The following is a 27,853-nucleotide window of genomic DNA, read 5'->3' as shown; positions in this document are numbered from 1 at the left end:
AGATAAGGAGCCCGCGGTAATACAAGATCCTGCTTCACTAATAGATTTTTGTCTCTGAGCCATTTCTGCTGGCCAAAAAAAAGGTGATAATGATCAAAGAAAGGAATTTAAAGCTCCTGGTTATACCAAACAGAAGATTTGTTTTGCCTGACAGTTTTTAAAGCCCTGCACAGTCAGTGCTCTTCTTCCTGCTTCCCCCTCGGTTCTCCTTTAGGAAAGGACAATTAACCTTCCATCCCATCTACCTCTCCTCATTCTCCCCCGTTTCTGGATGTGATTTTTGTTCATTTTTTTCCCAAACAACCCTTTCCCCACCATTTTTCTTTTCAGACCGACCCAACCCAGCGCATTCTTCATTATGGCTTAAATATCATCCGCCAGACACGGTAAACTTGTTTCCTGCGTACGAGTGGTGGGATGGTGGGTCTCCCGTCACCTCCCAGAGAGATGGACCATCAGCATCATCTCAGTGTGGACCCTTCCCTGCCCATCACCCAGCTCCCTTCAGATGGGCCCCACTGGGAGAAGCGCTCTGTGGTCAGCCTGGTGTGAGGGGTGCACGTTCCTGGGGATGGGGAGCGCAGGTTTGGAGCCAGCTCCCGTGAATGAGGTCTTTTGACTACCTGGCACTTTGCATTGGAAAGTCAAAAGAATCATTAGTTTTATTACACTTTTGGTGACCAAATATTTTTGTCAAAACAAACCGAAGGAACATTGGTTTTGGCTCCTATATGATGAAAAATAAGTTTGGTTGATGAAAAGAGGTTGATTTAGTGAAGGAGCAACAGTCAAACAAAATTTGGATAAATGAAAAATTCTCAAAGGTTTCATACAATAAAAATATCCTAAGGTAAGGTTTTGAAAACCAAATTAAATATTACGTCGCCATTTTTTCATTGTCAAGTGTGACAAGGTCTGGTCTAAAATGGTGTTTGCAAGCCAAAACCTGGCTGATGTGCCAGGCTCTGAGCTCCCACATGCACCCCGCTCACCTCTGAGGGTGGACCTGCAGACATGGAAAAATTTTGCACCTGAATGCTTTTTGTTTTTTAACAGAGCCAGTGCAAACCCTCGGGCCCACTGAAGGAAGCAACCAAGCCTCAGGGATGTCAACAGGACCAGGTTGCAGTTCACAGCCTCCTTCTGTGGTGGGACACATCACCGCCCCTCTGGAGAAGAAAGAAACCAAGGCAGTGTCAAAAGAAAAAAAAATAAATCAGAATGAATCATGTTTCAGCACAACTATTTTTTTTTCTGTATTTTCCCCCTTTCTACTGATATGTAAAAAAAATATATATTATATTATATTTTCCTTTTCTTAAATTATTTTTTTTTCAGCCTCAGTCCCAGCCGAAGTCCTGCCCCGTCATCTGGTAGAACTTCATGTTGAAAGGCCGGTAGAAGTCCCGCAGCCTCTGCACCACCTCCTGGTCGATGTCGGGGTGGGTCCTGCCTTTCGTTTTCCCCAGGCAGTGGGGTTTGCTGCTGCCCTCCGCCTTCTTCAGGCAGGGGAAGCCCTTGGTTTTGTTGAAGTAGAAGTGTTTGTCGGTGATGATCCTCTTGAGGCCCAGAAAGTCCTGGACCCTGCCCAGCTCCCCCGCGGGGTCGCTGATCAGCCTCTCCCCGCTGACGAAGAGGATCTGCCCGATGGGGAAGTAGAGGAGCCAGTTCTCCAGGTGCTTGGCGTAGATGCCGATCTGGATGGCGCTCCACGAGGTGTCGATCAGGCCCGTAGTCCTGTTTTTGAAGGTCAGGCTCTCAAAGGTGGGGATATCGGGCTTCTTGGAGAGCGTCTGGGTGTAGTCCGAGATGGCTCTGGTCACGGGGTCCCGCACCACCACGATGAGCTTCGTGCCCTTGGACATCGAGGAGATGCGGGCCGGGGCCTCCTTGGTGACGAAGTAGCTGGGGGTCTTCTCCATGGTGATCTGCCCCTCCAGGGTCCTGGGCATGAGGTCCCTGAGAGAGAGCGACAGAGGAACACCTTAGGGCTGAACGCACCTGGGCACAGGCAGTGCTCTAGGGGGGGTTCCAGGTGCCACGGCCAGGATGTCCCCGTGCCTCACACCCCCAGCCCAGTTGGCTTCAGGCCCATAATGCTCCAATTCAGCAAAGCATCAGCACACACCAGAAATTAGACCTAATTCTGTGATTTAAGACCTCTAAGGGGCTTCTTGAGGTGGACCCCACCTGTCTTCTTGCCCTGACGCTGGCAGAACAGAGCAAACCTCCACACTCCTAACATCCTACCCCTTTAAATTCCTGCCTGCCCACGCTGGGGTTTCCTGCACATTGGCTTAAATTCCCCAGAATAACAGAGAATTTCTTGAGTAACAACTCTACCTTCCTGCAGGGCATGAGGAATTTTTCAACGGAAAGGGTGTAAGACTCCATCTTTTGGTATTTTCAAGGTGGCAGCAAGCTGACGTCACGTAAAAATGTGCAGTATCAGCCCTCTGACCTCAGCAATTTCCTCCTTCCACCCAAAGAAATCCTATACGGCAGGCTGAGCTGGGCAGCTCTGGGGGTGGGCTCAGGCAAGGGGCCCCTTGAGAATTCAAAGCTTTTCTGAGCTGGCAATTGGGTGCGATTTGGTGAAGGACTGCAGGATCTGGGCACCGGACAACCCCTGTGTTCAACAAGGCAAGCCTGAAAGGTGTCACCTGAGCCATCAGCTCCTCCTGGGAGCTCCATCTCCTCTCCGTGCTGCTCCTCACCTGCTGCACGGACACACAACGGCAGATCCCTCAGACTTGCCTCACCCCGTTATCACCCCAAAATGGGAGCCAATATCTGCAAAGTGCCAGCGGGTCCTTTGGTTGCACCATCCCACCTCCCAGCACTTCTCCTGTCCGCAGCGCGTCCCCTCCCAGTGGTTCTGATGGCAGTTGTGGCCCTGTGTCCGCTGGAGCGGGTCCCCGTGTCCCCCTCACCCTGACCCCTCTCTGTGGCTGTGACGCCTGGGACCGTCTCGGGCAGCAACGTCTGGTTTGCAAACCTGTGCAATATGCCAGCAAAATTAAACCCATCTATCAAAAAAGCAACAATGCAAAGGCAGCAATTGCTAAAAGCACCAATAACAACCAAACCCCAGGCTGAGTCGTTCTGTTACAAATGAGGCAGCGAGGACCGACCCTAGAGCAATTCTTTCTGTTTGAAGCCGTGTTACAGAGAGGCTGAGTAGGGACATGGTCCTAGAGAAGCCAAACATTTGCTGTTTGCTGCTGAGGGTTTCTGGGGGGGAAACTCCGTGAATCAGAGACATTTAGGCTGGAGAAGAAACAGGCTGAGGGGTATAAGAGCTGTCTCTTCCTAAAAGACCTGAAGACACAAAGGCACTTTGGGCAATAGGGGTGTGGATGAATTCAGAACTGGCACTGGGGAGACCTTTGCTAAGGAGAGACGTAGTTCTGTAGTGGGATTGAACATCGTCCAGCGTTGCACAGACCGGAGTGTAAATGGTTCAGAGACGGCTTGGTCACATTTCTGGTGGATGAAATCAGTTGGTGGCACCAAAATGTGAGAGCCCCACAGTCACTGCAGCCTTGGGGTGTCCCCAGCCCTGGTCACACTCAGCGGGGCAGAGATGGCAGAAGGACCTCTGCAAATTACTGACTTTTTTTAATACCCAACATTGTTGGCCACTTTGGCAAAGGTGCTGGGCTGGCTGGCTGTGGTCAGGCCAGGTGAGGCAATCTGTGGGCTTCTGGGCCCAACAAGCACCTGCACCAGCCCCTGGCTTGCAGCAAGGGACAGTGTGCGTCCCCAGGGCCCTGGGCTCAGGGGGTGCAGCAGGGGCTCAGCGGGGCAAGCACAGGGGAAAGGAAACCAGGGGACTGTAGTGACCTGAGGCAAAAGGGAAAGCATCCGGATTTTGAGCTACATTTTAGTGGGAATGAAGTTGATGAGAAGATTGTGTCTCTCCCTCCATTCCAGCTGTATCTGCTGTACCATGAGGAACTACTAAAACTGGAAGGGACGTCCACAGGGAGGGATCCCTGGGGTGCCCGGTGCCCAGCTCCATCCCCAGCCTCTTGCATGCACTGTGCTGTGGAGCAAGGAGCCCTAGCAGCGGGAAGGCACCCGAGCTCTGTGTGTGTTGGTAAGCGTTGAAATCTCTGCTGCACCTCCCCAAGGAGCAGGTTAACCCCTTCTGTGGGGAGGCCACAGCACAAAGGCTTCCTTCAGTGCAGGAACGAGCCCACACCTCCGCTGCCAGGTCGGCGGGCAGGGACACGCCAGGAGCCACCGGGAATGTGCTGCCACAGCGTTTGGGAGATTAATTAATTACAAAGGGCATCTTTCATGGACGTAAACAGTTGCCTGGAGGCCTCCCTGGACTAATGGCATCTGGGTTTTATTGCAAAAGAGCCACTTGAAAAGACAAGAACCACAAAAATGTTTTTGGCAAGAACAGCCACCAGTGGGCCCTGCCAGAATAAATGGATTCTGTTATTTTAATTTTAGTAGAGCTCGGGGCTTTATTTAATTACTTAATAGGAGAGGAAGACTCTCCTCAAAGGGAGTATTTGGGATTTGCGTGCGTATTCACGGTTGGCCCTTTGCTGGGCCGTGCCGTGCCCCCAGCAGCACTGCCCGAGGTGGCCGTGGCCGTGTCCCACCAAAACAGGAGGCAGAGCTGGGACTGCAGCCCCTTCCCCACCCCAAAGGTCTCCATCGGACAGAGATGTCCTTTCGCTTTGGGGATTTGGGATTTTTCCCTTGCAACTGCTGTAGCGCCTGGCTTGAGGGGGAAAAGCACAGGCATGGTGTTGGTGATGCTGCACAGGGCTGAGCACCAGTGGTTACTGGTCCCAGCACCGGGTTTCCTGCTGGTGCAGCCCCTGTGCAAGGCCTTCACATTGACACCTTCATGCTGGGGTCACATCAGGACATCCCAGTAACTGGCCCCCAGCCCTCAGGCACTCCTGGTGTGGGAACTGGCCTTTGATGTCATGTTTATTATGGTTTATATATCTTTATTGACTGTGTAATGGTCCAAAATCTTGGCTTCATACATATCCCAGGGGTGTTTCCAAGCGGGGTGTTGGCTTGACCCCAGACACAGAGATCAGAGTCCGCGGAGCCAGCACCTGATCTTGAGCCCCTACAGGAGCCTGGTTCTGGGGAATAAAGCACCGCTTCATGTCACGAAACCACAGTACTGCACTGGGCTCCATCCTTACACAACTGTAACGACCCGACAGCTCCCCAAACCGTGAAACCTCCGGTGAGTGCAGCCCAGGCTCTGCACTGCACAGCCTGCAGCTTGCAGCAGGTGGTGAGACACGGTGGATGCACGGGCATCGCTCACCCCCTGTACCCGAGATGCCCTCCCCAGGGCAGGAGCACCTGGCTCCAGCCTCCAGGTGCATTTTCCACCTTGCACTGGCCTAAGCTGCTGCTCCAGTCAGTGGGTGCAGGCAAAGGAACTGGGGAGGGGGAAGAGAAGCCCCCCAGCAGCTTTTAGGGCACCCGAGGAGCCCTGGGAGGTTTCTGTGCGCACTCCTGATACATGGCCAGCCCAAACCCATGCCGTGCACTGCTGAACCCTGCTTGGAGAGAGAAGGGGCAGAACAAGCACCCCGACCCCACTGTATTGTGCCACAGCCCTGGTCCCCTCCCCAGCCCATTGTAACACTGCCCTGCTTGGCACCACGTCCAGCTTCAAGCCTCCACAGGCTGGGTGTGCTCCTGGTTCAACGGCCATGGTTTGGGTGGGTTTTGGAGTGCCCCAAAAGCCAAGGATCTGAAAAACAAAGCACCCAAAAAGCCAAGCAGAGCCCAAGCTGGGCACTGCTATTTGTCAGTCCCTGCTGGAGATCTCTGCCACAAGTGTGCTGCCAGCTCTACGCCAAGTCTTAAGAAGCTGGCAAGGATGCTGTGCAGAACAGATCAGAGAGGGAAAATCACCCTGAGCAGCTAATTTCACCTCTCACCTCTACACAGAAATGCTGACACAATTCCTGACGCCAGGATGGGGCCAGACGCAGCAGGGACGTGGATGTGAGGCTGTAGCACAGCCGGCAGCCCAGGGGGAAGCACAGAGCCTGCTCTGGCCCAAAGCCATCGGACGAGGAGGGTGGGGAAACTGAGGCATGGTGAGCATCACGCCCCAGAGTGGTGCACACTCCTCTCTGTGCTACTACAGCCACCAGCCTTTTGTTTCCTCTTCCTTCCCATCCCATTCCCCTTCCTCTTCCAAACCACGTTAAGCATTTCTGCAGCAGAAATTTCTAAAAAAATAACCCCAACCCTGCGATCGCACGCAATTGTCTTTCCCCACCCTCAGGCCCATGCTCCCAGGGGTGCCATTGCAGCCCCTACAGGAGATTGAAAAGAAAGATGCTCTGGCAGGAGTGACAACGTAACAGTAGTGTGCATGTATAAATAAATGAAAACGCAGGGCCTAAAGCGAGCAGGCTTCCTGGCCTTCCTGTTCGGTCTGACAGCTCCAGCAAGGCTCTGACACGGCTTTGTTGGGCAGCGAGGGCACAGCTGAGTTATGGGGGCCTCCTCCTTGGCCTTCCTTTAGAAGTCAGGGGAAGTCCATATGTGGAAAGACCTACTCCAGGAATCTGGTAGTGCAAAAAAGGTGCCCAGAAAAAAACTGTGGGAGTGAGGAAGCTGAAAAGAGTTTGGTAAATAATCAGAGGCATCCCTAAGGAAAGCTGAAAGGAGTTTGATAAATAATCAGAGGCATCCCTAAGGAGCAAGGGAAGCCAGGCGCTGCTCTGTAGGACAAAACCCCAGCCCCAGCTGCCAGCAGTGTCAAACGGGGACCTCCCAGGGCACAGATTTATTCTCCCCGATATTCCGGAGGGGATATCAATGCATAACGCCAGTGTCTGGTTGTGCTGACCCATACTTAGATGAAAGGGCCCCAAGGTTCCCACTTCCTCTGCACTTCTACGTCCCCAGAACCAGACCTGGGGGGCGGGTGCGGCACGGGCACCTTCCCCATGCCCTGTCCATGGCAGGGGGCAGCAGGACCAGCAGGCGGGGTGCACGGCATGTGGCTTTGCTCAGCCTCCTGCCCGGCTGAGATGCTCCCTCAGTGGCTCAGACCGCGCGGTGCTTGCTGTCGGCAGCAGTGGCAGCTCCCGAGCTCGTCCGTTCGGCAGTGCCGGCGTTTGTTTGAGCAAGCCTCGGTATTTCTGTATCTCGTTACATCTGCAGCCGGCAGCATCTGCTTCCACGCTGCATCTGTCAGGTGGCATCTGATCTGCACCGCTGCCCTCCCCTCCTCTCCCTTATCATGGATGAGGAACCCAAAATCCCTCTGGGCTGTGGGAGAGGGACAGGCATGGCATCCCCAAGGGGTGGCTGAATTTAGCTAAGTCCAGCACTGCTCTCACATCTCCAGAAGCCGCTCCAAGGTGCTGGAGCAGAACCGCTGCCACTGGGGTAGCTCCTGGACACTGCGGGCACCGCCTTGGCCAAGTCCTTCTCATGCTGCTCCTTTGCCTTTTCTCATTAATGCCTGGAGGACCAAATACTTAACAACTGTCCCGATTTTGCAAACAGAGACTAGCTGTGGCTGCAAGGTATTTTCATCAGTTTGCCCGTCACAGAATCACAGCTCCTGCCACAGGAAGCTGCAGCAAAACACAAGTTTAGGGGAACGAGGCCAGCCTGATACAGCGTGCAGCCAGCACCCTAACGTGGAGCCTGCGGGGACGTGGGGAGCCCCGGGGGTCTGTCCCACACCCTACTGGGCTGCTTCAGTGCCTGGATAGGGAAAGCACCACTTGGTAGCTGGAGGTGTCCAGGGAGGCTCTGAGCCACAAGTGCTGTCCATGGTGAGGAGCAGCACTGCTGCCTGTGCCCGAAGCACTGCACCAGGGGCTTGGCTTTATTGGTAAAGAAAAAAATATATTAAATAACTTATATATACAAAATACATTATATGTATATATTCTTTTAATTTATAATGATTTTAATATATGTTAATCTATTTTATACAAAGCAGTTTCCTTGGTTTGCACCCCTGCTGCATGCCGAGCACCGCCGGCAGCTCTGCAGGCCTGCCACCACTTCAGCATTTAAGAAAATCTCTCCAGAAAGCATCTCGCTGCCCCCAAAGCAGGGAGCTGGGCACTCAGCTGTCACTGCAGCCTCCATGGGTGACAGCCCAGCGCCGAGCTGAGTGCCAGGAAAAGCCTGCTTCCCTTCAGGGGAGCTGAGAAACCTGTCAGAGGCGCAGCGCAGAGCAAGCAGCTCGTTTGCAAGGGCCCACGGGTGATAACACCGCGGGTGCACGCTCTCCGTCCTGATCTCAGGACCGTGAACTTGCTCAGGAAGAGCAGGAGCAGGAGTGATACCTGGCCAAGGGTTGAGGCTGTGGTGGGCTCGGGCCGTGGGGTCGCTGTGCCCAGCTGCAGGCACACGTTGATGGGGAGCACTGGGGTTGCGGAGGGGCAGGGAGCAGCTGCACGCAGCGGGGTCTGTGCTCGGCAGCACGGTGTCCCCCCGTGCTGTCACTGCTCCCTGGGGCACGCGCTGATCCTAATTACAGCACACGAGCCCTCTGCCTAATTGCGCTGATTAATTAGTGATGGCCAGAACCCCTGCTCAAGTGGTGCCGAGGGGCGATGCCAGCATCCTGGTGCCCAGCACCTGTCTGGGAGAAGGACCCATGCCGAGGGGCTCCTGAGACGTGGCCGTGCTGGGACACATCTGGGACACACCTGGGCACCTCCCACAGCCCAGTGGTGCTAAAGTGCCACTGGCAGGCAGGAATACCCTGGTGCCAGCAGCTCCATGAGCGAGCCCCCCAGCCCTTGGCCACAGCCCCCCACCCCACGTCGCCAGTTTCTATGGGGATGGGGGCACCAGCAGGCACCAGCTGAGGCAGCCTCCTACTGTTGGCTTTGCCACCTCCTGCTTTGGCCACCCTGCAGCAGAGCAGACCAACAGTGGCCTCCCCATGGTGGCCTCCCCACGGCCTCCCCCTGAGCTCCTTGCCCCTGCTCAGCACCTCCAGGCACTGCCTGCAGGCAGCGGGCGGGTTTGGGACACCCTGTGCTGGGGAGCCCAGACCCTGCCCGACCTCACCGTGTCTGCACCCAGTGCCCAGCACCTCCAGTGGTGACCAAATACACTTCTCCACCTTTCCACAGCCTCTCCAGCCCCACATTCCTGACATGAGCTTAACAGCAGCAGCAGCCAGGGCACAGAGCTGCAGGCATGAGCTGCTCACCAGCCCTGCACAGCACCAGCATTCCTGCAGAGGAGCAGGGCAGGGACCCCCACAATGTCCTAATGCTTCCAGCAGAGCTCCCAAATGAGATGTGGTTCCTCACTTCCCAGCTGGATTCACTTGGCTAAATCCAGGCTTGTGGCAGCTGGTTCTGGTGGCTTTTTGGTGCTGGTGTTACTCTAAATGTGGTGCCTTGATGAAGGCTGACACGGGTTCTGCTCTCTGCTTCTGTGATTGTGCAACCTGCTGATTGCCCCAGATGACACCAACCGAGGAATTTTCCCACTGAGACAATAGGAATGGAGGCCCTGCATGGCTGACAGCGAATCCCATGAACCCAGCCCTCACCTAAAGCAAGAGGCATGCTGCAAGGTGCGTGCCTCTTGTGCCATGGGAAGGGAGCTCCACGCCTCCTCCCACCACACCTCACAATGCAGAAGGGTCACAGCCTTTGTAGGGACCCACATGGACGTCATCCTGCACCTCACCCTCCAGTCTGATGGTAAAATGCTCTGTTTGGGGACCTGCCTTGCCATTCTGAATGCAGGCTGCTTTTTTTGTTCATAGCCAAGCTGTGTCTATAGGAGCCTCGTGTGTAAACAGAGCAGGAGATAGCACGTGCTCTGAAAAGCTTACTGAGTCAAAATACAGAGGGATGAGGAAAAAAAGAAAGAAAAAAAAAGGCCTAAGTGACCGAGTAGCAAAGCCGAGACTGGTACAACAAAACCTCATGGCTGCTCTTCTTCCCTAAGAGCACCCCTGAAGTGCTGCACACCGGGTCCTCCCAAGCATCCTGCACATCATGCAAAGCCCCCCAGCATCTCCCCAGGGGGACCAGAGCAGCACCTTCCACCATCACTGCTGGTGAGCCCCCCTGGAGGGCTCAGCTTGGCCCCTGCAGCCCAAAGCAATAAGCAGCTCCCGTACGGATTGCCAGCACCATACGCCTCAAGTGCATCACCTAAAGGGGAAGGTTAAGGAACTGTTTATTGTTGGGAATGTCTCCCTCTCTAGGTCTCATTTTTTGATAAATTAGCTTCAGCTTCATTACCCCATGATATATTTCCCTTGACATTTAATTATACTTACCCCAAACACATTAAGCCAATCAGTCTGAACAGCTTCTTATTAATATGCAAATTTTGCCTTCGAAAACCTGGGAATCTGAAAAATCTCTTTAGGCTTCAATTAGGGCTGATCGGGAAGTTGGGCACCCCAAGAAATGCCCTCCTACTCTGAGGACAGAGGGGAGCGGCGTGGCTGGGGGGGGGGGCATACCCACCAACACAGCGCAGACAGATTTGGGGCTGGGAGAAGGGGATGCAGCTGTTTATGGCACCTTGGCAGGCCTGCCCTCATGGACAAGGAGGTCGGATCCTACAAACCACGGCAGTGTTGGTGGCCCATCCCCACCTCAGCCCCAGCTGCCCCCAGCCCCGGGGACACGACGATGCTGTGCTGGGCACCACTGAGCCCCCGGCTGTGGGCAGCCTCACCTGCACACCACAGAGGATGCAGCAAAATCTCAGCCCTGGTTTAGCAAAACAAACAGGAACCCAGCTCCCTGTAGTGATGTTTGAGCGGGATGTGATTTGCATTGGGCAAATAAACGGAACCACGCAATTAGCCATCTGCCCTGGAAGAGATTTGGGTTTTGCTTTCAAGCATCACTTTCAGCCTCTCTGTTCTCATATCCCTGTGAACACCACGGGATTTTCTACTCAGAAACCAACGGGGAATAAATTCATTGAGTCCTTCCTGTAAGTAACTGGAGGGAGACACGGGCACGGGCTCTACAACTGTGGTAGCTGCTGGCCTCCTGGATGGATTTCCCAGGAATTGCACCCATAGGAAAGTGCTGCCCAAAACCGCTTCCAGTGGTTTTCAGTTCACCCCAAAAACCTTTATTTGGTCAAGCTGTAAGATTTCCTCAGAGCTGCTGATGACCCCAGCATCTTTTCAGGAAGAAGCTACCAGTTACATTGTATTTCAGAAAAGCTGGTAGTTTTTAAAAAGAACATTTCCCTATAATTCCTTTTATTCACTATGGTTAGACACTAAAACTGGAACTACGCTGCAATCAGCAAACTACATAAATAGTCCAATTTTGTAAAACAGCTCTCACGAGCAATAAAGAAACCCAATTTGCTATTCGCTATCATAAAAATATCTCTTTCAGTATGTAAATCAAAACAAAGTGAGCAGATAACAAAAAAAATAAACTCGACCCCACTGCTCTCTGCCCGAGAGCACAGGCAGCTGGCCCTGGGGAAGGGCTTGCCTGCCCTGTATAAATACATGCGAGAGCAAATCTGCTAAAAATCGCAGCCTCTACTTTGTTTTCTGAAGGTCCCAGTTTATCCTTCAGCAGAAGAGGGAGGGCTGGGGAGAGGTCGGCAAGAAACACAATCCTTTCCTGTATAAACAGTATCGCTCGGGCTGATTTTAAGTGCATCATATGGCATATATTTCATGTGTATATACAGAGGGAGAGAAGGAGAGATTTTTCAAGCCGGCTAGAGACGTAAAGCGATCTTATATCATCTAAAACCAACACCTCGCTTGGACTTCTGGCAGTTTCCCTTGCAGTCGTCCCTGCCACCGCCGCCCCTTCCCCCTGGCCGCCAGCGCACGCTGCAGCCTCCCCCATTATTTTTCACAAAGGCTTATAAATCACTGTGGAAACTCTTATTATCTTATTTTCCCTCTGCTTCCCTCTTGTCTGTTTTGAGAAAAATTAATGCATTTGTCTCCAGAAAAATGTGCAGTCTCTATAATTCAGTTTTAAAACAAGCACAACTAGCAAATGGATAGACCTCGGTTAGGAGACTCATTTTTCATGTGAGTAATTGAACCCTTCCCTTCGATTTTTCCTTTGGGTGTTAAAGACAACTGATGCCTTCCTGGAATTTGCTGAGGTCTAAAAAAGATGGAAAGACAGACAGGCAGACAGAAAGGAAAAGCAGAGGGGAGAGAGAGAGAAAGAAATAAGGGAAAAGAAAGAAGAAAAGGAAGATGATGATGAAAAAGGAAAAATAAGGAAGGAAGAAGGGAACAAGAAAGAAGAAGGAGAACAAGAGAACAGGAGAAAAGAAGGAAAGAAAGAAGGAAAGGAAAAAAGGGGGAAGTTGAAACACATCTCAAAGCAGTGGTGGCCTCTGCAGAGAGAACTTTGGGGATCTCAAACACCTCAAACGCAGGGCACCCCTGCTGCTGACGGCACAGCCACCTGTGCTGCCGCCCCAAGCCCAAAGCATATTTCTCCAAACCACCAAAATCACAGCCAGCTTTGCCATAATCCATATCCATCCTCTGTGCTGCGGGACGCCTGTGCAGAGCAAGACAGCCCCACAAAGCAGCAGGTAGGATGGCAGCTCCCAAACCATGCCATTCACTGCCCCACACTGTGTCCCAGTCCCCGAGCAGCCCCGAGGCTGGCACCGAGGAAGTCGGGGATAATTCCAGCAAAGCCACAATCAAGCGAGCACTCAGGCCAGCAAAGTCTATTGTTCCTTTGTCTTTCGCTGCATTATCTCTGTCCCCTGGGAGCTACATTATTGCCTGCAATATATAATGTGATTTGCTTGTTTTCCATGTCTGCCTCATTTTTCTTTGACACAAACACACTTCAGACATGCACGCTCACAGCAGCGCACGCATTCTTCATGGGAACGAAATGGCCCAGAAAACGTCGCCGTGCGTTACAGATAGCCTTTGAAAATAAGCCTGCAGGGTCGGTGCAGTGAGGCTGGTGGGATCGGGTGCTGTGGGTCTGCAGAGCATCCCTGGAAATCTCTTGGATAGGAGAGGAGCTGGGTCAAGGAACTGGTTTCAGGACTGTGGGTGCGTTTGGGAAGCTGCAGGCAACGTGAAGGAGGATGGAATGATGTCTGCAAATTGGAGAGATGTAGAAAATCACTGAATAGGAGTGATTTGGGGAAAAAAAAAAAAAAAAAAAAAAGAGGTGTTCTCCATCCTCCTTCCCTTTGGAGGGGGAGTCCCTTCATGTTTCAGAGACCAAAATCAGCACCCAGTGAGTGCCCGAACTGAAGCAGCTGCACTAGAGCGGCCAAAGCCTGAGATTCGTTGGTAATACCTGAAATGGGAAGAGAATGGGGGCTGAGGGCCCTGCGGGCTCTCACAGCAGGGACAAGGCTGTCCTCCGTGCTGCAGTGAATCCGCAGGGCACAGCACCAAGGTGCTGGGCTGTTCAGCTCCCAATGGCAGCAGTGTAATGGGGGATAAGGTGCGCTCTCATGGAGGTAAAAGCATCCCCCAAGATGCTGTGGTGGAGTCCTAAGGCACTTGGTAGCGATGATTTGGTTTTGGACCGTACTGTGATGTTCTCATTACTGCTGGAGACACTGCAGGTATATTTGTGCGTGAGCTTTATGAGAGAGCCAGACACCTGGAAGGACCCCTGCTTTTGAGAACAGAGGTTGTTTCTTAAATTATGCTGAGAAGTGACTTCTTTATATATCACCACACATTTCCTCCTGCTGCAAGGCCAAAAAATCCTTTATCTGTATTATAAAATAGAGAGACTGACCTCAGGCTATGATCTAAAATATATGGAGTCACACAAGTTTACCCTTGCAGTCATTCTTCATCCTTCCCGTGCCAATTCTTTGTCCTTTTGCTAAATGAAACTTTAATGGCTAGGAAAGGGCTGCCTACTTTCATTCCTGGAGCAAAGCAGTCAAGTGCAAAGAGGGCAAAAGTCTCCAGAAAATAGAAAGCTTAAAAAGATTCCTCGTAGCCTGATTTGCAAGTTCTGGGCAAGGCAGGGGCCAGTGCTGGAGAAACCGTGCAGAGCAATCTAACCCGGGCCTCCTCCAGCCCCACAGTCTATTAAGGGATTTTAGCCACAGCTCAAAAGGTCGTGCATTAAGAGCTCTTTTCTATGCTCAGCTATTCCACCTCCTCCCAGGGAATGCATCACTGTCTCACCCGGTATCAAATAAAGCCATCTGACTTATTTCAGGAATGTTCAGCTGATTGCAGATCTACATTTCATGAGCGCATCATGCAGCAAGTGGGGGAAGAGGCAGAGCTGGAGCCCACCTGAGGTGGGTCCGGGTGTTCGCCCCAGGCTCCCTCCACATCCCCCACAGGGGCAGAGAAGGGATGCAGAGGGTATCACTTGGGCATCAGTGTGACACTGAGGTTTCTGAGAGGCAATCGAGGTCATTAATGTAAAACAAATAATAGTAATAATCATAATAGTAATAATAATAATAGTAATAGTAATAATAATAATAATAGTAATAATAATAGTAATAATAATAATGGGGATTGACAGAATATGAATGGATGAAAATAAAACCAATTAGTGACCTGTGTTTTATGAGCCAACTTGACTCATTTGGATCCAGGCCATTAAAGTCTCCTCTTCCCCTCTTGGCACCGAACTGAACGGGGCTGGAGGTTTCAGGTCAGCTCCCTCAGCACCCGCAGCCCTCGTCCCACAGGAACACTCAGAGGCTGCTCAGCAGGAGCCACCTCCTTCCCAGCACAGCCCTTCGTCTGCTCTGCAGCCACTTCAGAAAGCCCAGCCAGGACCCCTGGAGATGAAGATTTTGAAGCGTGATCAAAGAGATGCAAGGAGATAGCAAGGAGGATTAATGCTTTTCACAAAAGCTTCTTAGTTATCCCACTGGGTCTTTTTTCAAAGGGGGCTAGGGGAGTTAGGCACTTAAACCTCACTCGGATCCTTTATTTAGTCTGCAAATCCTGTGCTGGAGCAGTGCAGGAGTGCGACCCCTGAAGCACTGCTTCCCAGGCATGTCTGCCCAAGTGAAAAGCTGAATTGATTCCGGCTGGCTTGGTGGCCTCCTGCAGCTGCTCCTCCTAAGTAGCAGGGAGAACAAGCTTTCTGGTGGACACAGCTGAGGGTCCAATGTATTTAAAGAAATAAATATGGGCCCAACGACACGCTGAACCCACATGGGCTGTGTTCGAGTGCTCCAGCTCTGATTCACTGTGGTTAATGCTGGATGCAGAGCTCAGGGTCACAACCTGTGGCAGAGCCACCTCCAGCTGGGCAAGTGATGGCAGAGTCAGACCCATGGAAACATGGAATCACTTAGGTGGGAAAAGACCTCTAGGTTCATCAAGTCCAACCTCTAACTGAGCACTGCCAAGCCTACCACTGACACATGTCCCTAAGCACTGCTTCTACACGCCTTTTGAGCACCTCCAGGGATGCTATTCCTCTCTGCTGGGTCTCTCCACTCTCTCCAAGGAAGCTGCAGGAACTGCTCATTTCATGGGTTTGGTTATGTTTCACTTCTAATGTCTCCCTGTACGTTTTTTCTCCATCACTAGCCTTTTACAGTAAAAAAATGTAGAAAGAAGACCTGAGAGTTTTGTTCCCCAGATGGTTCGTGGTGCCTTCAGGTGGTTCGTGGTGCCTTGCTCATTGCAGAACCACTGCTCAGGCTGTCCTGGAGGGTTGCAGCAGGAAAGTAGCCCAGAAAGCAGGCACAAACAACAAACAAAGAACTGTTCTCATGCAAATGTCCCTCGGGACAGTAACAGCACCGATAAAAAGAAAAGGGCAGATGAGAACTGCACACCACGGTCTGGTCACAGGGGATGTTTCCGAACCTTCCCACCGTGTCCCCTGGCTTTCATTTCACATCCACATCTCCGCGACGTGGACATGGAGCCCAATGCGAGCGGGGCCGGTATTGTCGGGAGGCAGGGCGCACATGTGATGTGCTATTGTCCCTAATTTGATTAATGAAGCGATCACGCTAACGGGGCACTCCACACACCCCCCGCACCTTGTTACGAACCCACGCCAGGAAATTCCCATCAGAGCATTAATTCCCCAGTACTTGCCTTTCCCAACCTTGTCAGGTAATTGTTTATGAAAAGATGAATGTATACAATAATACCGGGTGAAGGGAGCTGATGTATGTGGTGTTAATGAATGAAATAATCAGTTTGGTAATAACTGGCATGTGTATTTGTCAAAGGGGAGCCAGCAGGACATTAGCATTCTGCAGCCACCAAACCTTTATCTCCTGGGCTTGTGTTTGACAACCGCCCCCAGATAGTCCATGAATAAAATACAGAGTAGTACCCAGACATAATTAAACTGCCAATGTGGATGTACCTAAATGAACTTGATATCTTAATGACACCAGATAGCATGCGAGGAAGGAAGGCGGCGTGGAAAGGCTGTGTGTAATGACTGCAGCCGGCCCGGCTGGGGGCTGCCCACGGCACCCAGGAGCCCTGCTCCAAAAACCCTCCCGTGCCCCAGCATCTCCACACCAAATCCTCACTGGAGCACCCGCTCCTCCAGAGACCTCCGGCATGCTATTGTGCAGCACAGATGGGATTTTAGGAGCACTTAACATGAGTAAATTACCAGATATGTCCCTGTTTTGTTTGTTTGTTTGTTTTCTTTTCTTCTTTTTATAAACTTTCAGCATGGAAACTGCATTGCAAGGAAAAGCCACTCACTGGGGACGAGCTGCTCAGAGGACGGGGCCCACATCCCCAGGTAGCTCAGCAGCATGTGCAGAGCCACAACTCCTCCTCATCTCCATCAGCTGCCGCCGGCAAGCCAGATGCTTCTGCTCCCAGCAGACGTGGGGTGCGATCCTGCACCTGGAGGCTGCCGGGCACCCTCCTGTGGGCACTGCAGCTGTCCCGAATGAGCTGCCCTGCAGCTTTGTGAAGCTTGTGGGCGTTTGCTCTGAGAAGGCAGGGCTCAGCCCCCTCCTTCGGGGAGGCACCGCGCTCAGTTCACGCGCTCAGGAGGTAATTGCCACTTATTGCTCTAATGGTTCCCATTTTAGCAGCAAATGAGCGATGTACAGTAAGTATCAGTCTTATTAAAGAAATCATAATGGGAAATTAGAGCACACGCTACGGGGAAGGAACACTCCCCTGGTTATGCGGGATGCAGCCACGCTGACATTTGACAGCAGCACAGTCCCTGGCTGCTGCTGCCCTAACTCCAATTTATCTGCACGCAATGTGTTCAGTGCGTAGGAGAGCCACTGGCTGCATGCGTCTAGGCCTGGACTGCAGGTACTGAACTGACGGGGCTGCTCAGAAATGGCCCTGAACACATCCTGTCTCCCTCTAAGAGGAGATAAAGAAGCACCACTTAATGAAAAAGTATGGAAAGTTTTGGGGAAAATGTTTTTAAAATGGCCAAACTGTCTGGACCACAACAGGGAAAGCCAATGCAGAGAGCAACCTGCTGGAGTTAGCACAATGCAGGAGGATATATTGAGGTGTTAAAAAATATAACTCCTGCCTGGGCCAGAAAAAGGGAAAAAGTGGCACCAGTGTGTCCCAGGGCTGCCAGGGGGACACGAGGAACCTGCTTACCATGACACTGCTTGAGAAACGACACCTGCCATTGGGAGGACATCAGAGAGGCAGCAAAAGAGCTCCGGGTCCCTGCCAGGTAAACCCTTCATCTTGCTGCACCCTGCCCAGTTTCCCCCGCTGAATGCTTGGCCCTGGCTGCCAATTATTTAACCATTGCTTTCTTTCACGGGAAAGGCATCCCCGTGGTGCACCCTCATTAGCCAGTAATGGTGATTTCATTAGATTAAATAACTCCGATGATCCCCGGAGACCAACTGCACTTTAAACATAGAGCCGCGGAGTTAGAATTACTGTTATTTAACATTGATTAGATTACGAGGCAAATCCAATTTTTCCCCTAAACATATGATGGCTACGATTTGCTGAGCAGGAGATGTTCAGGATGGCATTCCTGGAAACCCATGGCAGGGGGGCTGTGCCCAAGTCAGCAGTGCAGAACTCGGGCTGGAAGGACTCACTCTGAAAATAGGAGCCGCAGTGTGTGGATGATGGGATCGGCTACAGTGAGATGCAGCCAGCCAGCCAGCCAGACTGCCGTGAGTCTGCAAAACTCATTGGTCTGATAAACCTGGCTTTGTACTGGGGATGTGTATATGAAAGGGAAGGCTCAGTCTGGTCCCTGGCAGGGCAGGGTGGCCGTGAGGCAATCGGTGGGTGGCCAGCAGGACAATCGGTGCCTTCAGGGAGAACCAGCACCCCAGGCACAGGCACCAAGGTGAATCTGGATGGAGGGGGAGGAAGGAACCCAAGCTGAGGTGCGATGTGGTGGCCCCTCTCACCTCTCTCCTGCATCCCTACAGAAACACCCTCTGAAGAGGAAACCCAACCCCAACATGAGGCTGGGGGGCTCCAGGCAGCTCTTCCTGAGGCTGCCAGGGCTTTGGAGCTCAGCTGGGAGCCCTGCACGTCCCCTGCTGCCCGCATCCCTCTGATGGGCTCCAGGGCCCCATTGCTCATGTCCCCCAGGAGGACTGGGTGACCGTCACCTCCTCAACACCTCCATCCCTCACAGCTGGCTGTTATTGGGGGTAAGTCCAAGCCAGATTCCTAGAAGATGGATAGCAGGGTTTAAATTACACCTGGAGCAAGGGGGAGCAAGGGAGGCTCCTACTAGCTGTGGAGCAAAGCAGGTGAGCAGCCCGCTGTCCTGTACCTCCTTGAGATGTCCGGACTCCTCTACCCAACTGTCCCTGATGTCCCAGAGAGCCCCTAGGAGCAGGTCACACAGGCTTCTTCACCCAGCCTTGGGCTTTTGCAATGCTGCTGGGTTTGGCCAACACAGCCGAGGGGAGGCCGATGGCTGCTGCATGGCTCCATCACTGCCGCAGCCCCTTGAGTCACCAGGCTGCAGGGATGGGGTCAGGAACGGGGACACGTCTGGTCACCAGCTGCAGGTGGCAGGTTGCTGTCACTTGGTTGAGCATCCCACTTGTAATTAGGAAGTGATGAGCAGATGAATCCTATGAAAAGCAGAGGCACAGCCCCTGAAATCCACACCCAAAGGCTTTGCTTGCTGGGTGCTCACATGGGGCTGCTGCCCACATCTCACCAGGAGGGATTGTGCCCACACCCATGGTGCTGGTGCCGGTCAGACTCAATTAACAGCTGTGCTCTGCATACGGGTTAGGCTGGGAAGTCCTTTCCCCTTCTTGGCCTTTTTGGGGACTCCCAGGTGTGCACATCCCACTAAATCCCTTCTCTCTCCCTCCCTGTGGACTCCCTGTGGGAGGCAGAGCCCAGAGAAGGCAGGCAAGGCGGCATCATGGCACATTGTGAATGCAGTGCTGAGGCTGAGCAGCTTTAGTGAAGATCTTGGTATTCTGTGAGTAAGCCCCTTCCACAGACAGGGAAATCGAGGCTTGGGACAGACCTGGCCTTTGCTCAACATCACTCAGCCAGGTTGATGGAGCTTCCCAAAGCCTGTTGAGATGCGAAGCAGGGACCTTCTCTTGCTGATCCTGTGCTGCAGGGGTCAGGACACAGGGCTTCCCTGTAGTGGAAAATCCAGGTGCCTCCTCACTTGTTTTACCTTGAGCTGAAACATGGGGATTTCTCCCCAGAAAAGGGCTTCCCAAACTTCTCAGGTCAGACAGTGCGAAGGCATTTCACTAATCTTGAAAGATGCTCATCTATGTTGCTAAATGTTACAATACAATAACATGAAAGTGAAAATGAAACGTTAATGACAAAATGCAACATTTTGGAGCCCAAAGATGCACGTGTGAATGCACACACTCATATAGACCATCAGATAAACACGGAAGTCAAAACAATTGGTTTTGATATTTTCCAATAAAAGGCTCCCCCAGCAAGCATGGGCTCCGGGAGGGTGCCCTTTTCCAGCTGGAAATGTCAGAACAAATCACCCTGACTTTTTGAAATTTTCAGCAGAGAAATGTCCTGCCAGAGGAAAAAATAATAATAAAAACTGAGCAGCTTCAGACAGTGCAGCCGCGTTGGAAGCTAAAGGTCTCTCACCAGGGGAAGGCTGCGGACATGACTGCTCCCAGACACCGGCCAGGGCAGGGGACACTGCTCCAGGAGGTGGCTCCGTGGGACCCAGCTGAAGCTGCTCTCTAGAGGGGATGGCACCCACGTGAGGTTTTACACCCAGCGTCTCCTCCATCTCCCATGAGAAAGCGGGCAGCAGCCCTGAGTCCAGGGGAGTTCCAGTGGGGAGCTTTATCTCCGCAAGAGATGGCGTTGGAACAGAAAGAGCAGGTCATGAATCTCCTCCAGGAAGCGAGAAGGATGGGCTTGCCATGCACAAAGGGCAGCAGTGATTACTTCTGCTGAGAGATTTCCTCCTGCAGAATCGTGTTTGATGAAAGAAACACCAAGAATAATTCACTTCCTTGAGCATCTCCATTTCTGTTCTTGCTGTGGACGCTGTCCTGCTAACGCACCCCTTGGGGAATCACGCGGGTTCAGCCGGGTGCAGCTTGGGGTGAGCGTGTTTGACTCCAAACCACAAAAACCTGAGCTTCCCAGGCAGGGGGCTGTGCAGGGACAGCAGCCAGGACACCGGGGTGGCCCTGGTCCTACAGACCCTGCATAAGCAGCCCCACTGACCCAACAGGGCTCTGTAACAGGGTAAGAACCACAACCTCCAGCCCTAGGAACGTAACTCTAGCTGCAACCTAATCTGCTTCCCTTCCCTAATACCTGCGCGTAATGAGAATTTGCAGAGATTTATGGCCACAACAACGGCCCCTGTTCCCCCTCGCCAGCCTCTTCTGTTTCACTGCGCAGGCAGTTTGGGTTACCTCAATGCTCTCCAGGGGAAAAGCGTAATTAGCAGCTCAGGAGTTTTAATGCAGACGTCAGGGAGGGAGCACGGGGGGGTTATTCTCAGGTTTGCTGATCACTTGTTCGTTGCTCTGAACTCTTTGGAAAGGGCCCAGCTCCCTTCCCCCTCCCCAGACCCAACTGCTCTTATTAGAGACTTCAAAAGGTCGGGGTGAAACCCTAGCTGGGCTGCGGTCAGCGGGTACATTGGTGGGGACAGCACAGCAGTCCCGCACCCCAGACCCAGCCTAATTACTGCCAGGAGCCCCCGAAGGCAGCGGAGCTGATGGCAGGAGGGAGGGCAGCCCGCTGGGCTGGGATTTGCAGGATCTGACCTCAAAGGAGGACTTGCGATTTATAAGCAGGATGAATTCGCTGCTTCTCAGAAGAGCATCGCAGTTTTTGCCATAAATGGGCTCCAGCCCCAGCCAGCTGGAGCCTCACACTGCTTTTCACGAGGCACGGCTCTATGAATTTAACTGACAAAATCTTGGACAGTTGAGGCCATATTTTCAAGATTGCTCAGCACCAGCAGGCAGGGCTGGGGGAGACCCAGCTGCAAGAAGACCCAAACACCCCAGGGCTTGGGCAGAGCCATGGGGTGGATGAGGACAGTGCCATCCCCCTCCAGCCTCCTGTGACCAGGGACCAGGGCGTGAAGCTGTGCTGAGGAGGAGGACAGGGCCTACAGACTTCGGAACTTCCTCACGTAGACCATAGGATCTGCAGAGAAAAGAGTCCAGTAGAACATTAATTACTTATTTTGATGCTTGCTGATGGGAATGGGGTTGACTTCTCCCCATATGCCAACTGGGGAACTCATCCCATTATCAGGAATGGACACAGACCCTAGAAATGAACTTCTCCCCGACCAGAAAACAGAAGTGATACATATGGATGCAAAACACCTAAAAGCACCACCAAAAATAACAACACTTTGGGGTTTATTTAAGGAATAAGAGGGGAAAGAATCCAGCCCCATCTCTTTGCACTTCGATGTCACTGGGATGCCACGTCCAGACGGTGCCATCAGGCATGTACACTAGATGGCACTCCACCTTGCTGCGAGGGGATGGCGAGCAGAGGCTGTCCTAAAGCTCCTAAACCATGAGATTAGTGGGGATGAAGACACTTAAAGACACTTGTGGCAGGCAAAAGTCCCTCTGTAGCTGCCTCCCTGGTGCCCTCATCACCTCAAAGTCATGGTACCACCTTGGTTGGAAAAGGCCTTCGAGGTCATCAAGCCCAAACATCAGCCTGACCTACAGCATCCCAGCACCACACCATGTCTTGCAAACACCTCCAGCAATAGGGACCCCACTGCTTCCCTGGGCAGCCCCTTCCAGCGCTTTCCCACCCTGTCCATGAAGAAATTCTCCCTGATATCTGATGTAACCCACCCTGGCACACCTTGAGGCCGTGCCCTTGCTTCCCTCCACTTGCCACCTGAGGTCTGTGAGGCCTGCCCTCAGCCTCCTCTCCAGACCGAGCCACCCCAGTTCCCCCAGTGGCTCCCCCAGCTCCTCTCTGCCAGCCCCTTCATGGCTGCGCCACTGTCCTCTGCCCAGGCCCGAGCAGCTCAGTGCCCTTCTGGTGCTGAGGGGCCTGAATCTGAACTCGGCACTCGAGGTGTGGGCTCACTGGTGCTGTGCACGAGGGCACAAGCCCATCTCTGTCCTGCTGGCCAAACGCAGCACAGAAGGTGACAGTCACTGGCTGGACAGAGAAAAGCTGGGACCTACCAGTGAACCTGGCCCAAAACGTGGCTCTATTCAGGCTTCAGGACCTCTGCCAGCAGGGCCGGTTGGCTTCTTCTTCTTGGAGTGGTGTTTAACCCACAGAATAACACAAGAAGCTCAGAGCCTAAATACCACCTTATCTCTGGAAAGAGGTATCACAGACACAAGGCAGTGACATCCCTTCCATTTTACAGATGGGCAAACTGAGGCACACCAAGACATCAGCCAAGCCATAGAGCACAACCTTCAAACTATTTCAAACCTTTAGCAAAATGTCCTGGAGTATCTGAGTCCAGATTCTCCCCCCCAAAGGCAGCGGCAAAGCACGTGAGCATCAGAACCAGTTACTGTCCTTTTATAACAACCCCTTGGCCAGGAGACCAACCCTGTCTTTGCGCCTGTCTCAGCCTATCTCCACCTGTTGTTTACACTGAATTATCTGTGCTTTGGGGCCAAGACCATCTTTTGTTCCTTTTTTATACAGCACCTGGCACAATGAACTCAGTACAAGATATCTGATTACACAGTTAATAAATAAACAAGGACCTTGATCATCTTCAGCATGTGGTTGTCCAAGGCTGCAATTTTCAGAGAAACTGCTGCAGGCTGCACCCAACGCTATTAGAAATTCAGATGTGTTTGGGAGACGCGATGTTCTCAGGACAAGGAGGAGGCGTTGCTCAACCAGAACTGCTTACAAGCAGGCGTGCACCTACCAGGGAGCAGAAAATCAAAACAACTCAAACTCGGTATTGAATGGCACAAGCCACGTCCTGGGCAGGGCACATTCTGAATGCCCCACCAAAGACCTGGTGCTCCTTGCAGAGGCTGCAAAGCTGGGTGATAAGATCACTCCAAGGTGACTATTGCTACAGCAGCATCCTCCCACAGATGTTTGCATCAAGGTCCTTTCTCCTTTCTGCCGTTCATGAACTGTACTCGCTCCCCAAAGTCTTCTCTGCCACCACCCATGCCCTTTTGTGCCCTGCGCCCACGCTCCCCTGCTCACTTCCAGGAGTACAAAGCACTCCCAGATGGTGCTGCTGAATTACGGGGACCACAAAGCCCCCTGGACCTCCAGGCCATCCACCACTGCAGGAGTGGTCCAACTCCTCCGTCCCCTGGGCTCTGATTTCACTGTGACTCAAGGCTGGGAAAGTGCACCAGAAGGTGGGATGCAGCTGCAAGCAGCTGCTCTAAGCTGCTCCCCCCTGCTCTCAAACAAACCTCCTTGTCCTCCATCCCAGACCTCTTCTGAGACATTCTCTGTTCCCTTTGACTCAGAAACATCACTGGTTGCCTAGACTAAAAAAATGAAGGGAAAAAAAAAAAAAAAAGCCTTGGAGAAAAATCCCCAGAGGACATTAATTAGGAGACAGAGAACTCCCCAGCTCTGGGAGCACCAGGGAGGAGTGATGCTTAAACTCCCAACCTGACGGGGTAACTTTGAAGCACCTTTCATCTCCCCCTGGATCGGGTGTAATCTAATGACATTAGCTTGGCTTCACTCTGGTGGAGTTGGCACTGGTGCTGCAGAGGCAGGGAGATTAAAACATATGAAATAAATGTTCCTGGGGTGACTGACAGTCTAATGACATTCCAACAGGCAGCTCAATCAGCACGAGACTAACAAAGGATCAGAGGGAACCAGCCAGACTCGCAATATCACCCACAAACACAGATTTTGTTTTTATTCCAGCCTTTTTTTTTTTTTTTTTTTTTCCCACTTGACTGGATTAGCCCCCATTCTGGAGTTGTCCCCAGGCTGTATACAGCCGTACTCGGGGTGGGGGATGGCAGCTGAACACTGTTAAAACACATGCTCACCTGCTATTGAACTCTGGGAGCTCAATAGCCTTGTTCAGCGCTGAAGCAGTGATTTCTGTGCTGGGAAGTCAATGAGAGCATTGTGGGCTGCCCCCTCCCTCCTTTTGTCCCCGTACGAATAGGAGACTCGCAACCCCGAAACGGAGAAAGCTGCTTTTGGTGCACAGCTTCCCTTGATATTCAACCCACACACGAGCACGGAGGTGTCACACTTACCAAATTAAATCACTCAGATTGTTTTTTTAAAATCAGCCTCTCTGTAGGACAGCTGCCTTCCTGCCCAGACACAATGCCAGCTAAAAGGCGAGCGATTATTCCACTTGATTAAGGGATGGCGCTGTCCATTGCTTTTGTGCACTGGGGCACCCCGGGACTCCCCCGAGCCAAGCTCCCACCTTCATCCACCTCCAGGCACCACCATCTACGCAGCGTTTCAGCAACACCATGCTGCTGCTGCAGCCCAAGCTCATCACCCCAGTCATCCTGCACCACGCACAGCACCCCACAGCTGGCACCAGGGACGCTCTTTTGTTTTCAGGAGGAACCGCGGTCCCCTTCATGCCCAAGACCCCACAGCCATGGCCTCGATGTCTGCAGGTGGCACCCCTGTGACAGCCCAGCCCCGTGCTCCCCAGGGACCTGTGACCAAGCCCAGGGTCCCCATCCCAGTCCACACCACTCAGTGCCAACCAGCAACCCGTGTCACTGCAAACAGCCAGGAGCATTTTGTTCCCTTCAACAGGGCGCTCGCCACCCGTGCCGGCTTCCTGCGGGCGCTGAAAGCAAACCCAAGTGTTTATACCTTGTAATGATGCTGTTTAGTCTGACTGCTGGGAAACAGAAATGCACGTGAAACCTAAGACTCCGATGCCAAAGATAAGAAATCAGGACCCCTGGCAAACATCTGGCGATTTCCCCAGCACTGAACTCTCATCAAAGATTACAACAAACCCATGAAGGGAGAGGAAGAGAGATGTTTTTTCTTTTTTTTTTTTTTTTTTTTCTTTTTTTTTTTTTTTGAGTATTTACTGGTCACTGGTTACCAGCGGGCCGACACCACAGCCCTGCCATCACGACGGGGCTGTGTGCGTTAGCAAAGATTACTCATACAAGCAAAGCTGGCAAGATTAGGTCTCAAAGGAATAATCCCATACAAAGAATTCACTGTACCTCAGCCTCCACAGGGCTAATAAAAAAATGGTGAAATCCAGTACATCAAATACCAGCACAAACAAACTGCAGCAATTAATAGGAGCACTCATGTACCAAATGCTAAAACATAATGATTATACAAACAGCCTGCAGGGCAGCACCTCGAATGAGTAAGAGCTGCAAGATCAAGACCAAACCTCTGGAAAATTAAATCCCCTGTGCTGAGGACCGCACTATGCGCTAAATGCCCGTGGCTCCTCCTCTGTCTAGGTCTGCTCTCCTCACCCAGGCACCAGTTCCTGACCCTAGCGGGGCTATCCCACCCCTGCCTGCTCCCCAGGGCTTCAAGAGCATCCTCAATAAATGGGCTTTTCTGCATATCCACCATAAATTTCAGTAGATGCCACCCAAAAGCCATGTGTTTATTTTTCAAAGTCAAGGCTTGATTAAAGTTCTTGAGGTTTGCAGATTCCTTATAAACGTTTCCTCTCTGATACAGGGTCAGCATGTGGAAATTGGATAAGTGCGCACTAAAAATATAATTCTGTAGACAGCTCCAGCCCACACAAAAGGAAATCTTTCCTCTCGGAGAACCCACACTGCTGCCTGCAGAAACCCGGCGCGTTCCTGACACCGGCGGATACACAAGGAAGCTCATCGCTTCCACGTGTTAAGACTTTACATAAACACTCGGACTGTCAGTACTATCCTACTCCACATTTCAGTACTGTCACCACAAGCTGAGCCAAAATCAGCCTCCCTTCTCTGCTGGTAGTGGGGCTTAACTTGAAAGTAAAACAATCTCTGGGGGTACCCCAAATCCTCCCCGTTCTGCTTGTGCATTCACGAAAGCCACAAACACAGACACACTATGCACAAGAGCAGCTTCTCCCGTGCCCTAAGCAATCCTTTCTGCAGGGATCTGCCAACATGCGCTCCTCTTAACTTTAAAACACGCGAGGAAAATATCTGAACACCAATAATGACAACGCTGCTCCTTGGCCTCGCTGTTTGCTTTCTTTTAAAAGGGACACCTTTGGTTTAACCAAACACTGGATAATTGAAAGAAGAACTCCAGCTACATTTTTTTTTTTTTTAAAGGCAGGTGAACACAGGGATTGTGCTCCTGGCACTGACAGCTTTGGTTACCCATAACAGGGCTGCTGCAACATTTGCCTGGGAAATATGGGAAAGGTGCTTTTAGGGGCTGTGTCTGCAGGCTGTGGGTGGCAGGAGGCAGCAATAGGATGCTGTGCAAGGGGTGGCTCGGCTGGGACTCGGGCTACCAGCGGGTTTCCCAAAAATCCACACACCCGAGGTTTGGGGCTTTTCTCCTACACCCCAGCATCCCCCTCACATCCCCGGGGCGAGGGGAGCAGCCCCAGGCAGGAGCAACACAGGGGGCTGGGGACCGGGGGGAGAGGGGGGACCGGGGGTTTGGGGACCGGGGTGGCGGCGAGCAGGGAGCGGGGTCTGGGGAGGGGAGAAGCGGGCTCCGAGGGGACTTGGAGCTGTGGGAAGCGGGGGAAGGCTTGGGGTCGGGGCTGGGGGAAGGGGCCGGGAGGCTCGGCGGCCAGCGGGGGGCAGTGCTGGCTTGGGCATGGCCCGGCCCGGCCCCGCAGCACGGCTGCCAGCCCCGTCCCGTGCCGTGCCGTCCCGTGCCGTGCCCTACCTGTACCAGGCGAGGCCCCGCTCGTAGTTGCGGTCGAAGAAATGGGGCTCGGCGCCGACGGCGCGCACGTCGGGGTGCACCCGCAGGAACTCCAGCAGCGCCCGCGTCCCCCCCTTCTTCACGCCGATGATGACGGCCTGCGGCAGCCGCTTGCTGCCTTCCCCCAGCAGCGATGTCAGGGTGCCGGGGGTCCCCGCAGCGCTGCCCCCGCCGCCGCCGGAGCCCACCGGGCGGCTCCCCCCGGCTCCGGGCAGCATCTCCGGGCCAGCCCCCGCCGCCTCCTGCCGCCGCCGCCGCTGCTGCTGCTTGAGCCGCTGCAGCAGCCGCTTCCTCCTCGCCGCAGCCGCCTGCCAGGGGGGCAGCTCGGCGGAGCCCCCCAGGTACCCCCCGCCGCCCCCTTCCTCCTCCTCCGAGGCGGCGCCGGCTGCGATGATGGGTCCGGGCAGGGTCTGGCAGCGGTCGGCCAGGCAGTAGAAGACGTAGAGGGACATGAGGAGGGAGCAGAGCATCACCAGGAACTTCTTGAAGATGCTGCGGGGCAGCGGCTCGGCGGCGGGGGCTGTCGCCGAGCTCCCGGCCATGCTCCCCCCGGGCGGCGGCCGGGCGCCCTGGCCA

At 53.0% G+C, this 27,853-nt stretch overlaps 1 protein-coding gene across 1 annotated transcript; it reads right to left on the bottom strand.

Moving 5' to 3' along the window:
- Positions 1-1,291: 1,291 nt before the first annotated feature.
- HS3ST3A1 (heparan sulfate-glucosamine 3-sulfotransferase 3A1) lies at positions 1,292-27,853 on the bottom strand. The gene is made up of 2 exons (XM_032199673.1): positions 27,239-27,853; positions 1,292-1,959 (listed from the first exon to the last, which is right to left on the bottom strand). Exons 1-2 carry the CDS (start codon positions 27,817-27,819, stop codon positions 1,341-1,343), a joined length of 1,200 nt encoding a protein of 399 aa, XP_032055564.1. The 5' UTR covers positions 27,820-27,853; the 3' UTR covers positions 1,292-1,340.

Source organism: Aythya fuligula, chromosome 18 (genome assembly GCF_009819795.1).
Source record: "Aythya fuligula isolate bAytFul2 chromosome 18, bAytFul2.pri, whole genome shotgun sequence".
Classification (NCBI taxonomy): Eukaryota; Metazoa; Chordata; class Aves; order Anseriformes; family Anatidae; genus Aythya; species Aythya fuligula.
This window is presented reverse-complemented; position numbering and strand designations above follow the sequence as displayed.

Coding starts and splice junctions, on each gene's coding strand:
- HS3ST3A1 (XM_032199673.1), bottom strand. CDS start 27,819: ATGGCCGGGAGCTCGGCGACAGCCCCCGCCGCCGAGCCGCTGCCCCGC. Junction 1,960..27,238: donor CGGGGCCTCGCCTGGTACAG/GTAGGGCACGGC, acceptor GCTCTCTCTCAG/GGACCTCATGCCCAGGACCC.